Source organism: Heloderma suspectum, chromosome 2 (genome assembly GCF_057233095.1).
Source record: "Heloderma suspectum isolate Gila_16-S chromosome 2, 16-S_ref, whole genome shotgun sequence".
NCBI classification, from domain to species: domain Eukaryota; kingdom Metazoa; phylum Chordata; class Lepidosauria; order Squamata; family Helodermatidae; genus Heloderma; species Heloderma suspectum.
The window spans coordinates 104,260,234-104,273,212 of NC_139459.1; the positions used below are offsets into that span (position 1 = coordinate 104,260,234).

General features: G+C 42.4%; 1 protein-coding gene across 4 annotated transcripts in view; it reads right to left on the minus strand.

Annotated features, from left to right (window-relative positions):
* Nucleotides 1-12,979, minus strand: part of LOC146352576 (histone-arginine methyltransferase CARM1-like) — a 93,098-nt gene that overhangs the window by 40,943 nt on the left and 39,176 nt on the right. For all 4 annotated transcript variants that reach the window (XR_014787771.1, XR_014787770.1, XM_084834408.1 and 1 more), the window contains exon 5: nt 7,118-7,228. Coding sequence is in view for 2 of the 4 variants with exons in the window: in XM_084834408.1 (XP_084690534.1) it covers nt 7,118-7,228 (111 nt within the window). In the remaining 2 variants the exon portion in view is untranslated. The remainder of the gene's footprint in view (nt 1-7,117; nt 7,229-12,979) is intronic.

Sequence of the window (12,979 nt, forward strand, 5' to 3'; positions counted from 1 at the left end):
CTAGAATTCCCAAAGTGAATATAAAGTGTTCACCTTTATCACTGGAGGCCCAAGTGGCATCCATAGTGAAAAGTACCTTCCACCAGCTCTGTTTTGTGCACAAGGTATGACCCCTCTGGTTCTGGGGCTCCCTGATTAGACTACTGTCACAGGTTGTATGTGGGGCTGCCTTGGAAAACTGCTGCTCGAAAACTTCAATTAGTTCACAATGCTGCTGCTAGAATAACAACCAGGTCTGACCACTGGGAACATATTTCACCAGTGCTTAAAGAGGCTCCTGGTGTATTTGTGAGCATAATTCAAAGTGCTGGTGCTTACCTTTACAACTCTACACAGTGTGGGACCCAGGTACATGAAGGAACACTTTCATGTGTACCAATTTGTCCATGTACTGAGGGGTCATTATCAGAAGTCCTCTTCTGGGTAGACCCATTATTTGAGGAGATATGGGTAGCAACCAAGGTAAGGATGTTCTCAGAGGTGGCACCCTGTCTCTGGAATTTCTTCCCCATGGAGGAGTACCTGCTACCTATTTTGATCACTTTTAGGTATCAGGCAAAGACACTATTTCCTCAGGCCATTCAATTAAGTAGAAAGGTGGAATAGAAATATAACAAACAAACAAACATCTTCATTTTAACATTGAGTGCATTGTATGTTGCTTCTACTGCTGGTTTTATCTGTTGTTTATTGTATATTGTTTTTAATAATGTTGTTACTGCCCTGAGAACATAACATGTCAAAGGAAGGGGAATAAAATATATTAAATAAATAGGAAACCTCTGAAACAGCAGGGGATAGTACAAAACTAGCAACTCAACATCCTTTCCCTATTCCAAACTAGCCTTTTGTTCATTAGATAGAAACTCTCACACTGGTGGCACAAACACCACAACTGCATCCATAAGAATGATTGCTTCTCCTCTTTGGGCCTCTGTTCGAAAGAAAACCTGTTGCAAACGCTGCCAAAAAGACTTCCCTTTCTCCAGCCTCATATGCCCTCATATGTTTCCCGCCTCCCAGCTGAGCAGAGCAGAGCAGAGCAAGCTGCTCCAGCTGGTCCAGGGACTACAGAAGCAGGCAAGCTCCCAGAGAGCGAGCGAACAGAGCGAGCGAACAGGGGGAGCAAACAGGAGTTGGCCAGGGGAGTTGCAGTGGTTGAAGAGACAAAGGAGACAAAGGAGACAGAGGCTAAGAGGTAAGTGGGTTGCAGGAAGCCCAGGGCGCTGCCCTTTATCCTTCTGACTGGCTGTGAGCTCACCAGGAGCTTCTGAGAGCTCCAACTGAATTGGAGGGGTGTGGCCTGAGTACTCCCAGCAGCTGACTGGGCGGGAAGCTTCAGTCTGTTTCCCGCCTCCCAGCTGAGCAGAGCAGAGCAGAGCAAGCTGCTCCAGCTGGTCCAGGGACTACAGAAGCAGGCAAGCTCCCAGAGAGCGAGCGAACAGAGTGAGCAGACAGGGGGAGCAAACAGGAGTTGGCCAGGGGAGTTCGGCAGGGGAGGTCAAGGGGGAGGCCCCTAACATTTTTTATTTTATTTTATTTTTTTTTTTTTTACTAACTTTTTTTCATTTATTTGTCTTGTAACACACACTTCCACACCAGTGGGACTCTGCTTTTAACCTCTACTGAGTAGAGGAGCAGGCACAGGCTAGTCTAGAACAATCACAAAGCTAGACACAAAAAGGGAAAAGAGGCTATGGAAGGACAAGACTCTCCAGTGGTGGTGACCTGCAAGGTGTGTGCAATGTTTGTTTTCTTGCCTGAGAACAACATGGCCTACACCTGCAACAAGTGCAAGTTGATCACGCTGCTGGAGGAAAAAGTAAGTGGACTGGAGCGGCGACTGTCAACCCTCCGGGGAATAAGAGAACACGAAGAGTTCTTGGACAGAATGGGGGAACTACAGCAGCAAAGGGCAGACCAGAAGCTTGAAGAGCAACAGCAAGATGAGGCAGTGGGAAATGCTGAGGTGAAGAAAAATGGAGTAGAGGATACTCCTTGGAAAACGGTGACAGTTAGGAGAAGAAGAACTAGACGACACTCTGCACCAGTGGAAGCGGTGGAGCTGTGGAACCGATTCCAGGTACTTGCAGATGAGACTGGAGGACAGCCTGCAGAGGAAGAATCACAGGGGAACCTGCATGAGAGTGAGCAAGAGGCTAAAGGTCAGTCAAACAGAGGCGATGAAACCCAGGCCTACAAGAAGAAGAAGAGAAGAGTGGTAGTAGTGGGAGACTCCTTGCTGCGTGGGATCGAGACCCAAGTATGTCGCGAAGACCCGTGGACTCGCCAGGTATGTTGTCTCCCGGGAGGACAGATTAGAGACGTGACTGAAAGGTTGCCTGCACTCATAAAGCCCACTGACAGGTATCCCTTTCTTCTCATCCATGTGGGAACAAATGATACCGCCAAGCGGAGCTACGAAGAGATCACGTCAGACTTTGAAGCTTTGGGAAGGAAACTCAAGAACTTTGAGGCCCAGATAGTTTTCTCATCCATCCTTCCAGTAGTTAGAAGAGGGATAGAAAGGGAACGAAAAATACTCCAGGTGAATGACTGGCTACGAAGGTGGTGCCGACGAGAGAGATTTGGATTCTGGGACCACGGGCTATACTTCCTGGAAGATGGGCTGTTGGCTAGGGATGGGTTGCACCTCACAAAGGCTGGGAAGAATGTGTTTGGCCACAGCATGAAGAACTTCATCAGGAGGGCTTTAAACTGAATCCTACGGGGAAGGGAGATGTAATGTTGGGGGTAACAATGGACGTAGGCGCATGCACTGCAATGGAGAGAACAGCTCTGATAGCGTCCAATAATAGTCTTCAGACACAGGTAGGAAGAAAGCCAGACTATGAAGCACATGGTCTTCGATGTCTATATACTAATGCCCAGAGTATGGGAAACAAACAGAACGAACTTGAACTCTTAATACAGGAGGGAAATTATGACTTGATAGGTATAACTGAGACTTGGTGGGATGACTCTCATGACTGGAATACAGCAATTGAAGGATATAACTTGTTCAAAAAGAACAGGAGGAACAGAAAGGGAGGCGGGGTTGCACTGTATGTGAAAAATACATATCTCTGCACAGAAATACAGGAGGAGGAGCTTGGTAGCCCCATCGAGAGCATCTGGGTTGAAATAAATGGAGCAAAGAATAAAAGGAACCTGGTGGTCGGAGTCTACTACCGGCCACCCAATCAAGGAGAAGACAAGGATGAAACTTTTGAAAAGCAAATAGCCAATGTTTTAAGGAAGCATGATGTAGTAGTAATGGGGGACTTCAATTTCCCCGATATTTGTTGGGAGACAAATTCTGCAAAACATGGCCCCTCCAGGAAATTCCTGACTTGTGTGGCGGATAACTTCCTCCTACAGAAAGTAGAGGAAGGAACTAGAGGATCGGCTATCCTTGACTTGATCCTAACCAACAGAGATGACTTAGTGGAGAAAGTAGCAGTTACAGGAACTCTGGGGGAAAGCGACCATGTTGTACTTGAGTTCTTGGTTCTAAGGGAAGCAAAAGCCGAGTGTACTCAAACGCGTACCCTGGATTTTAGGAAAGCTGATTTTAATAAACTCAGAACAATGATCAGTAAGGTCCCATGGCAAGCAATGCTAGCGAGAAAAGGAGTCCAAGATGGGTGGGAACTTTTAAAAAAGGAAATTCTCAAGGCACAATCACAAACAATTCCAACAAGAAGAAAAGGTGGAAGACAACAGAAGAAGCCAATGTGGCTTCACAAAAAGCTTAGGGATGACCTGAAAACAAAAAAGGACACATATAGGAAGTGGAAAGTAGGCCAAGTAACAAAGGAAGAGTACAGGCAGGTAGCACAGAATTGCAGGGATGGCGTCAGGAAGGCTAAAGCGGAGAACGAGGTGAGGTTAGCGAGGGATGCTAAAAACAACAAAAAGGCTTTCTTCAGCTACGTGCAAAGTAAAAGGCAGAGGAAAGAAATGGTTGTTCAGCTATTAAATAAGGATGGCAAAATGATAACAGAGGACAAAGAAAAGGCAGAGGAGCTCAATTCCTACTTTGGCTCAGTCTTCTCCCAAAAGAGGGTCTATGACCCCCCTGGCAAAGGCGAAGTACAGGCTGAAGGGGCAGGATTGCAGCTTGAGATCGACAGGCATATGGTCAAGGAACACCTCATTACTTTGAATGAGTTCAAATCTCCAGGGCCAGATGAACTGCATCCTAGAGTCATAAAGGAACTGGCAGAAGAACTCTCAGAACCGCTGTCTATTCTCTTTGAGAAATCATGGAGGACCGGGGAAGTGCCAGATGACTGGAGGAGGGCTAACGTTGTCCCTATCTTCAAAAAGGGTAAAAAGGAGGAACCTGGGAACTACAGACCAGTCAGTCTGACATCAATCCCTGGGAAAATTCTGGAGCAGATCATAAAGCAATCCATCTGGAAGCACCTTGACAACAATGCCGTGATTACTCGAAGCCAACATGGATTTGTCAAAAACAAGTCCTGCCAGACAAATCTGATCTCATTTTTTGATCAAGTCACCTCCCTTGTAGACCGTGGGAATGCTGTAGACATCATATACCTCGACTTCAGCAAAGCTTTCGACAAAGTGCCCCATGATATCCTGATGAGCAAACTTGCTCGAAGTGGGCTAGATGAAACAACGATCCGGTGGATCCACAGTTGGCTACAGAATCGGACTCAAAGAGTGCTTATCAATGGGACCTTCTCAAGCTGGGGAGAGGTAACGAGTGGGGTACCGCAGGGCTCAGTCCTGGGCCCAGTGCTCTTCAACATTTTTATTAATGACTTGGAGGAGGAGGTGCAGGGAATGCTGATCAAATTTGCAGATGACACAAAATTGGGAGGGATAGCTAATACTTTGGAAGACAGAAACAAAATTCAAAGTGATCTGGATAGACTGGAGTGCTGGGCAGAAAACAACAGAATGACATTTAATAGGGACAAATGCCAAGTTCTGCACCTAGGAAAAAGAAACCAAATGCACAGTTACAAGATGGGGGATACGTGGCTCAACCACACTACGAGCGAGAAGGATCTTGGAATTGTTGTCGATCACAAGCTGAATATGAGCCAACAATGTGATGTGGCTGCAAAAAAGGCAAATGCTATTTTGGGCTGCATTCATAGAAGCATCGCTTCCAAATCCCGGGAAGTACTAGTTCCCCTCTACTCAGCACTGGTTAGGCCTCATCTGGAGTACTGTGTCCAGTTCTGGGCACCACACTTTAAGAAGGATGCAGACAAGCTGGAGAGGGTTCAAAGGAGGGCAACAAAGATGATCAGGGGACTGGAAACAAAGCCCTATGAAGAGAGACTGAAAGAACTGGGCATGTTTAGCCTTGAGAAGAGAAGACTGAGGGGAGATATGATAGCACTCTTCAAGTACTTGAAAGGTTGTCACAGAGAAGAAGGCCAGGATCTCTTCTTGATCATCCCAGAGTGCAGGACACGGAATAATGGGCTCAAGTTACAGGAAGCCAGATTCCGACTGAACATCAGGAAAAACTTCCTGAGTGTCAGAGCAATACGGCAATGGAACCAATTACCTGGGGAGGTGGTGGGCTCTCCCACACTGGAGGCCTTCAAGACGAGGCTGGACAGCCATTTGTCAGGGATACTCTGACTTGGATTCCTGCATTGAGCAGGGGGTTGGACTCGATGGCCTTGTAGGCCCCTTCCAACCCTACTATTCTATGATTCTATGATTCTATGCCAAACACCTCTGTATTCCTCAAGGGCTAATTTTTTATTTCCAATGATCCCATTACTAGTTGACCTCTCCTATATAGACGTTTCCTCATTCCTACTTGCTCCTGTATCCTGTTTTTTCAAGTGCTCTCCATAAACTCCCTTCAGTTTAACACCACAGTCTTTACACAGATTACTGAAATCCCAAACACATCTATTTGGAAACATCCCATTGATTTCTGTAGAATAAGTTTCCAGCCAAATAGCATTTAGTACAGCATTAAAGTAGTCTGTCAGATTTATATAGTCATTTGGTTAATCCTGGCAAGGTATGCAGTGCAATTCCAGGCATATCTACTCAGAAGTAAGTCCCACTGAGTTCAATGGGACTTACTCCCAGATAAGTGTACTTAGGAATGCAGCTTTGATCCTAGAACACTACTCCACTACTAAATTTTTTTCAAAAGATCATTTTTAATTTCACTCAGCTAGGTAAAGCCTTTTTCAGCTGTAGGTCTAAAATATAGAGTCATGTAAGGGAAAACTTGGCACACTGAGCTGAAAACCAGCTAGATAAACCAGATGGTCATTTTAAATTTTCTACATTCAACTGAGTAATGTTTGTGACATGCCTACTTTTTTCAATTTGCAGGCTGTACCACTGGGATGACAGCACAAGTTGTGTTGCATTTTTATTCAGTACAGTGGCACTGGCCCAAATAGCTTTGGCAATAGCCAAGATATTTAGATATTCAGATTTTGGGATAAAAAGCAGGGCTACTTTATCAGAGCTACACAGAAATGAAGGAAAAAATAAATGTAGATAATCAGTACCTGATTTCAGTTCTTCCAGTTCCTGTAATGAAAACCTAGTGATCCACAATTCCTCCAGATTGGCATCCATCAAAGATTGTGTGTATGTCTGTATTTTGTTTCCCACACACCCATCAAATTAATGGACTGATTATCCATTAGAGGAACTTTCATTTATTCCTACATTCCAGGGTTAAGCCTGAGTTTTGAAAGCAGATGTTAGGCTATGCCTAGGTCAACTCTGGCACAAATTAAGGCCTGCTATAACAACTAAATGAAGCAATAAAGTTCCAATATTTAAATGGAAAAGCTATCCCCCTTTCTTGTAGTCATTAAGTGGAAGCAAGTCTCAGTGAAGTTAACACAACTCACTGCCATTTAACATGTAGGTTCAGGGTGTTAGAAGAATTATGAGCTTTAAGGCACAATCTTGATAAAGACCTGTAAAATGAATAAAGAATGTGCAGAGGCAGCCCCTGGTGGACAACAGTAACCTAAACTGCTAGCGCTCCTACGTTTGCAGTACAGCCATTGACATCTTGCTTCTGAGGCACACAGCAAAACATGCCAAATGAATTCAGTAACTGGATCAAATCCAACACACTTACCTCGGCATATTTTGCCACTGAGCTAGCTTCAACTGCATAGACTTTTCTAGCTCCGGCTTGCACAGCAAAAAATGAAAGGATTCCTGATCCACAGCCAACATCTAGGACCACCTTGAAACAAAAAGGTGGAGGAGGGAGAAGTATGTCATTGTACAAAGGTTTGCTTATGTTCCGAGATTTTATCAGCAGATTCAGAAAGTATAACACCACCGCCCTCAATTGATGCTGTCAATCATCTATAGATTCTTGTATGAAGCATACTAATCAGAAAGAACTTCTAACTGGAACTATGCCAAAGTTCCTTCATTATATTTTCAAATCAAAATATTACCATCCAATTCATATCATATTTGGTCTGAGTACTTCTTCCTAACTTATAGCGACAGGAAAACAAAGAATACATTGTAATGAAATGATGAGCACTGCGTAACTGGGTATACTTATCCTGGAAAACATGCAAATAAATGATAATTGACTCTTATGAAGAACTTCAGTGGCTTCCCTTGCAATAGTATTACAAACCGGAAGCATTAACATCATTGTGAAAGAGGAGTAAGGACAAATATTTTATGATTATTGACTTGCCGCCTTGGGGCCTACAGATTATTTTCAAAGCACTCACTCCCTGGCCCTAAGGTGCAATGCTACAGCAGTTATAATGCTGTTGTCCTCTAATACACCACGATTCGAAAGTCAAGTTCTGAGAGCACTGATATTTTTTTTCTTTGTGAACTCATAGGAAAACAAAGAATCTTGCATAAAGACTCAAATTAGTAAAAACAACAAAACATCACAACTTTTGATATAGCTACTTGTATTAATTTAACAAAACCCAGCAAGTAGTGCCTTGACATTAGTCTGCATTAATCACTACCAATCCCAACAAGGGGACAATGTTGGATTTTATTATGGAGATGCCAGGGATGGCCTTCTCATTGAACCCCTGCCAATGTGGTTTGTTGCTGAAAGAGCTTTTAACTGCTTGGGTGCTATTACTTTTATTGTTGTATTTTTAACTGATCTGTTTTAATACTATGCTTTAATTGAGATTCTGTTTTTAATCTGTATTTTATTATTGACAGCTACTTTGAGAGCCATTTTTGGTGGGAAAGTGGGATATAAATTTACTAAATAAATAAATCCACACAATCTGTAAACCCTTAGCCACATTTTTCCCTCTCTCAAAACATCAACGTATGAACTCAAATCCTTCTACACAGGAGCATCCTGAGCTCCTGTTTTTCCCAGGAGGACTGACGTAGTGCATGAAAGTGCCGAAGGGGTTTTTTTTGCATTGACTGAATCTTTCCAGCCCTTCTCCTTCCCCTAATCTATGGGTCAAACTAGACGGTATATTAAATATGTAGCAAGCAGCTGATTTGGATTGGGACCACTGTGCATGGGTAGGAGAGGTTTAAACCTTCCTTCTTGAAACCACTTGTTTTCCAAAATGCCCCTCCCCCTCCTGTGGGAACTAAAGGAAGGAATGCCTCCATTGCTACGAATGTGCCCTGCATCTTGGAGGGGGGGATTTTGGCAAACAAGTCGCTCGGGAGGGGGGAGGTTTAAACTTCCCCATCCTTCACACAGTGGTTCTGATTCAGACTGGGGATGCACACATTTACTCATGATAAGAAAAAAGAAGAGTCAGCTGCACACAACATATTACACCATGGGCTGAGAGCAGGCACAGAGAGCAATCACTTCCAGCCTTCAGAGAATTGATAAAAACATTACAGTTTTGACTGACATTTGTCTGAGATGATGCCTGAAGTAACGTGAAATAGTTTGACTGTTGTATTTGCTCTGTATCTGCCTTTCTTCATTTAATATGGCTGCTGGTTTGGGGTTTGTTCCTTTATTTTTATAATGTTTTATTGGAGGTTATGTTTTTTAGGATGGTTGGTAGCCTCTTTGAGGTTCTCTTAGGGGTGAAAAGGCAGGATAAAAATATTCAAACAAATAAAAAAGGAACATTGAATGGAAATCAAATATGCATCCCACCCTCAGTGGTGCATTCATACAGAGCATGCACAGTAGCGCAGCCTTCCCCAAGCTGACGCCCTCCAGATGCTGTGTTGCCCCAGTTGTGGGCATTGGACTCTTATGTTAGAGGTGCCAAGATAGTGATAAATCAGATTCGAAGGTTTACTTACAAGGAGACTTTATTGGGTAACTTACAGCACACAGGTGTACCCAATGGTTGGATCAGACAGCTTCTCTGAACCCAGAGCCATCCGCTAACATGTATTTTATACAATACATGTTAGCCGCATAACAGCAGCAAGCACCCCCTAGCGTTCATTCCCAGCATAGGCTAGAAGCGTTTGGTTCTCAAGCACACATACCTAAGATAAACAAACTTTGCTTCCCAGGCAGAGTGCTTGATAACACTCTCACTCATTAGTATGGAATGTGCTAGGCTAAGCTATCGGCCCTTTGAATCATCTTCACATGCTCAGAGGCTTACTAGCAAGGGAACTGCAGCAATAATAAGCTTAAGCAAGCCTTATGTATCTCTAGGCCCCTCGAACACTACAAATGACTTGACTATGCTCCTGGGGCCAATACAGATGCGTTGGCCTACAAGTCCCACATAGCTGGTTGGGTGCTTGTGGGCTTGTAGTCCAACAGATCTGGAGGGCACCATTTTGAGGAATGCTCCAGTCTCCGGGAGCACCCGTTCACCATCTCTGTTCTAAATTTTGGGAAAATGTAAGCGGAAAGGGCAAGAGCGAAATATTTTCTATAATGGAGCTTCCCAGGTCAGTATACTATAGCCATGCTAGCTGGAGCATGCTGGGAGCTGTAGGACTCTTTTGTGTCTAAACATGCATAGGATTGCCCCCTAAATTGTTTTAATGCATGGTACTTCATTAAGCCAGCTAGAAAAGTATTACTTGAACATACATTTGTCAAGTTTTACTCGATGAAATCTCACAGTGTCAAAATACACCTGTCCATCAAAGTTACATTTGTTCTAAATGAAACATGGTAAATTAAATTTATAACATAAAATGACTTTAATTTTATAAGCAGCTAAAGCAAAACATGCCACTCATTAATGCATATAGTTAATGAATATTACTTTTTGCTATAAGTAACTGTTGTAAATTCCCCGCTCCCCAAGATCTCAGAAAGCCACTTATCCCTTATATATCCATATAAAAATGCAATACAGTATGTAAAATGGTAAATACCCCATGACACATGTCCCAGAGGAATGCATGGCCTCAACATGGAAATTCATGACTACAACATCATAGTGGTTAACAGGAGTACAGAGTTAACAGCACAGTCATTCAGTCTATTCAAGACTGACTGAGAAATGAGACACAGATTTCTGCACGTACATAAGAAAACTAATGTTACCCAGGAAACCATGCAGCTGTGTGCCACTCTTATAGTGTACTTTCTATGAAAACAGTCTTATAGTTGAATGAAAACAGTTCAGTTGCATGACCTCCATTCCAACTGTAATCAGTTGCATTTTGTTAACAGAGATTCAGTGTTGCAAACACTAGCTGGCTACTTTACATAGTCTGAAATGAAACCCTTGAGCCAAATCATCTCCAAGCTTATTTCCGATTCCTACTACAGGACTGAATTAAGCTCTCTTTTATTTCACCAATGGCAAGCTGTCAAAAGTGTCAGTTTCAATTATATGGTTTTAGCCAAGTATTGTTGGCCCACACTTTATGCCTGAAAGAGCAAAACCTACAAAACAGTCATGGCAGCACATGTTGATTCAAAAAACTATAAACATGGGTGGGAGTTAATAATAAAGTACAAACTCCTTAGCAAAATCATATGAGATACACAAACTATAACCTTAGGGTTGGTTCAGTATGCCCTCAGTCTTGCTATAAATATAGCGGGCTTGTTCCAGACTTAATCATACTTAGAGTAGCTCCACTGACATCAGTATTACTTATGAGTAACTTAAATCCCATTGATTTAAATGGATCACTCTAAATATGACCAAGTCTGGCTCCAACCCAGCATGTTTTGAAGATGGGGCCAAGAGCCATATCAACAGTTTCCCAAACTAATTTTATACCAGCATCAACTACTGATCAATCACCAGTAATGTATTTTGTGTAAAGTCCCACTGAAATAAATGTACAACAGTTCTAGTCTGTCGTGCACATCCCATTTGTTTCAAGGGAGTTAATACAAATTACATTCATTGAAGGCTGAGCCTCCAAGTGGATATGGCATCTTCCCCCTCAAAAATGGAATGAGACGAAGTACTTAATTTTCTGCCCTTCCTATTCCTTAAGGAAAGGTAATCTATAAACAACTGAAAATTAAGAAAGATAACCTGGCTAGCATACTGAATGCAAATCAGTACAATATTTTGGTTAACTATTTTTTTTAATTGTTTATTCTATTACACTATTCTCCCCATTACTTGAACAGGAAATATTATTGGAATGTTTCTGAAACTGAAACCAAAAGGGCTTATAAAGACCATGAAGTTCATAGAAAAAGAAATGTCATGGGTCAACTCTGTTTGGTAGAAACACTCTTTGATCTGGAAGCCACTTCCCGTAATTATTGATATGTGAGGACTCTAGCTGTGCAAGGACCATTGAGTGTGAGAGAAATGCAGTCTGTACCTGCTCAGGGGCACTTTCATTTAGAGCTGGCCCTAGGATAAATACTGCCCTGGGCAAGGAGTGCCTTTGGTCCCCCCACCCCCCGGCTGTCAGTTTTGCAGGGCCACCCAGAGGATTTATGGGGACTGGTGCAGTTGTGAAGTCCATAGAGAATGACATTGCCCCAAACCTTGATCTCTCAGTCACTGTGCTACAGTTTGCACAAGCCAAAGTACAGAAAACCACATTCTGAGTAGTGGCGGTGCACTATGCAACACACAGCAGAACTATCACAGGTTTTATTTATAATATTTTTTTGTTTTGTAGCAGTTCCTATCTTTTGGTGAGTATTCTTTATTTTAGAATAGCCATTATTTTTATCTTTTAAAATAATAGAGAAAAGTTATACATTAAAAAAGGTATCCAACTGATCTCTTACAGCTTACGGCTTCATTTTATTATTATTTATATCATGCTTATAGTGTTTACAGTATTTGAAGTGCCAAGTTCTTCATAACATTGCTTCAAAGTAAAGCCGTGTTCCACTGATTTTTACCTAGTGCAAATGACATCAAAGTGGAAACTGAAAAGAAATACTTCAAAGCTAATTGAAGGAAGATCATTTTTATAGTTACCCAAACTACAGTTTTTATATTTTATAGTTACCCATTTAATTATAATTATATAATTATATTGGTAATTATATTTTATAGTTACTCATTTTTATGGATACCCAAACAACCTGTAGAACCTTGAAAGAAAGGTTACCGACACTTGCTTTTTGCAACCCTCACTCACTGCAGACAGTACCTTAAAAAAAAACACAGCCACTGAGCTCAGCTTGGATCCCCTCTCAGCTCAGCTTCGTGAATCGTGCCTCCCTCAGCTTGGTGCTCCGGGCAACTGCCCAGCTTGCCCATCCCTAAGCCTGGCCCTGCTTTCATTTATTCATATGTTCCAGGGTTAAGCCTGATCTTGGAAAACAGATGTCATATTGTGCTGTGTCGACCAAGAGTTGTGCCTTGGTCAAGGCTGTGCCTTCATCAACTCTGGTACAAATTAAGCCCTGCTATAACTAAAACAAGTTCCAAAATTTAAATGGAAAAGCTCTCTCTTCTCAAATTAAATGAAATATCTAACATTTGAAAATACAGATTTTCTTACCACTTTTGTTCTTAAGTCTCTATTTTCATAGAAGGATAAGCAACAGGAATTTGTTGTTTCGACAGGTGGCTAACAACTGTTACTGCTCACTATGTTT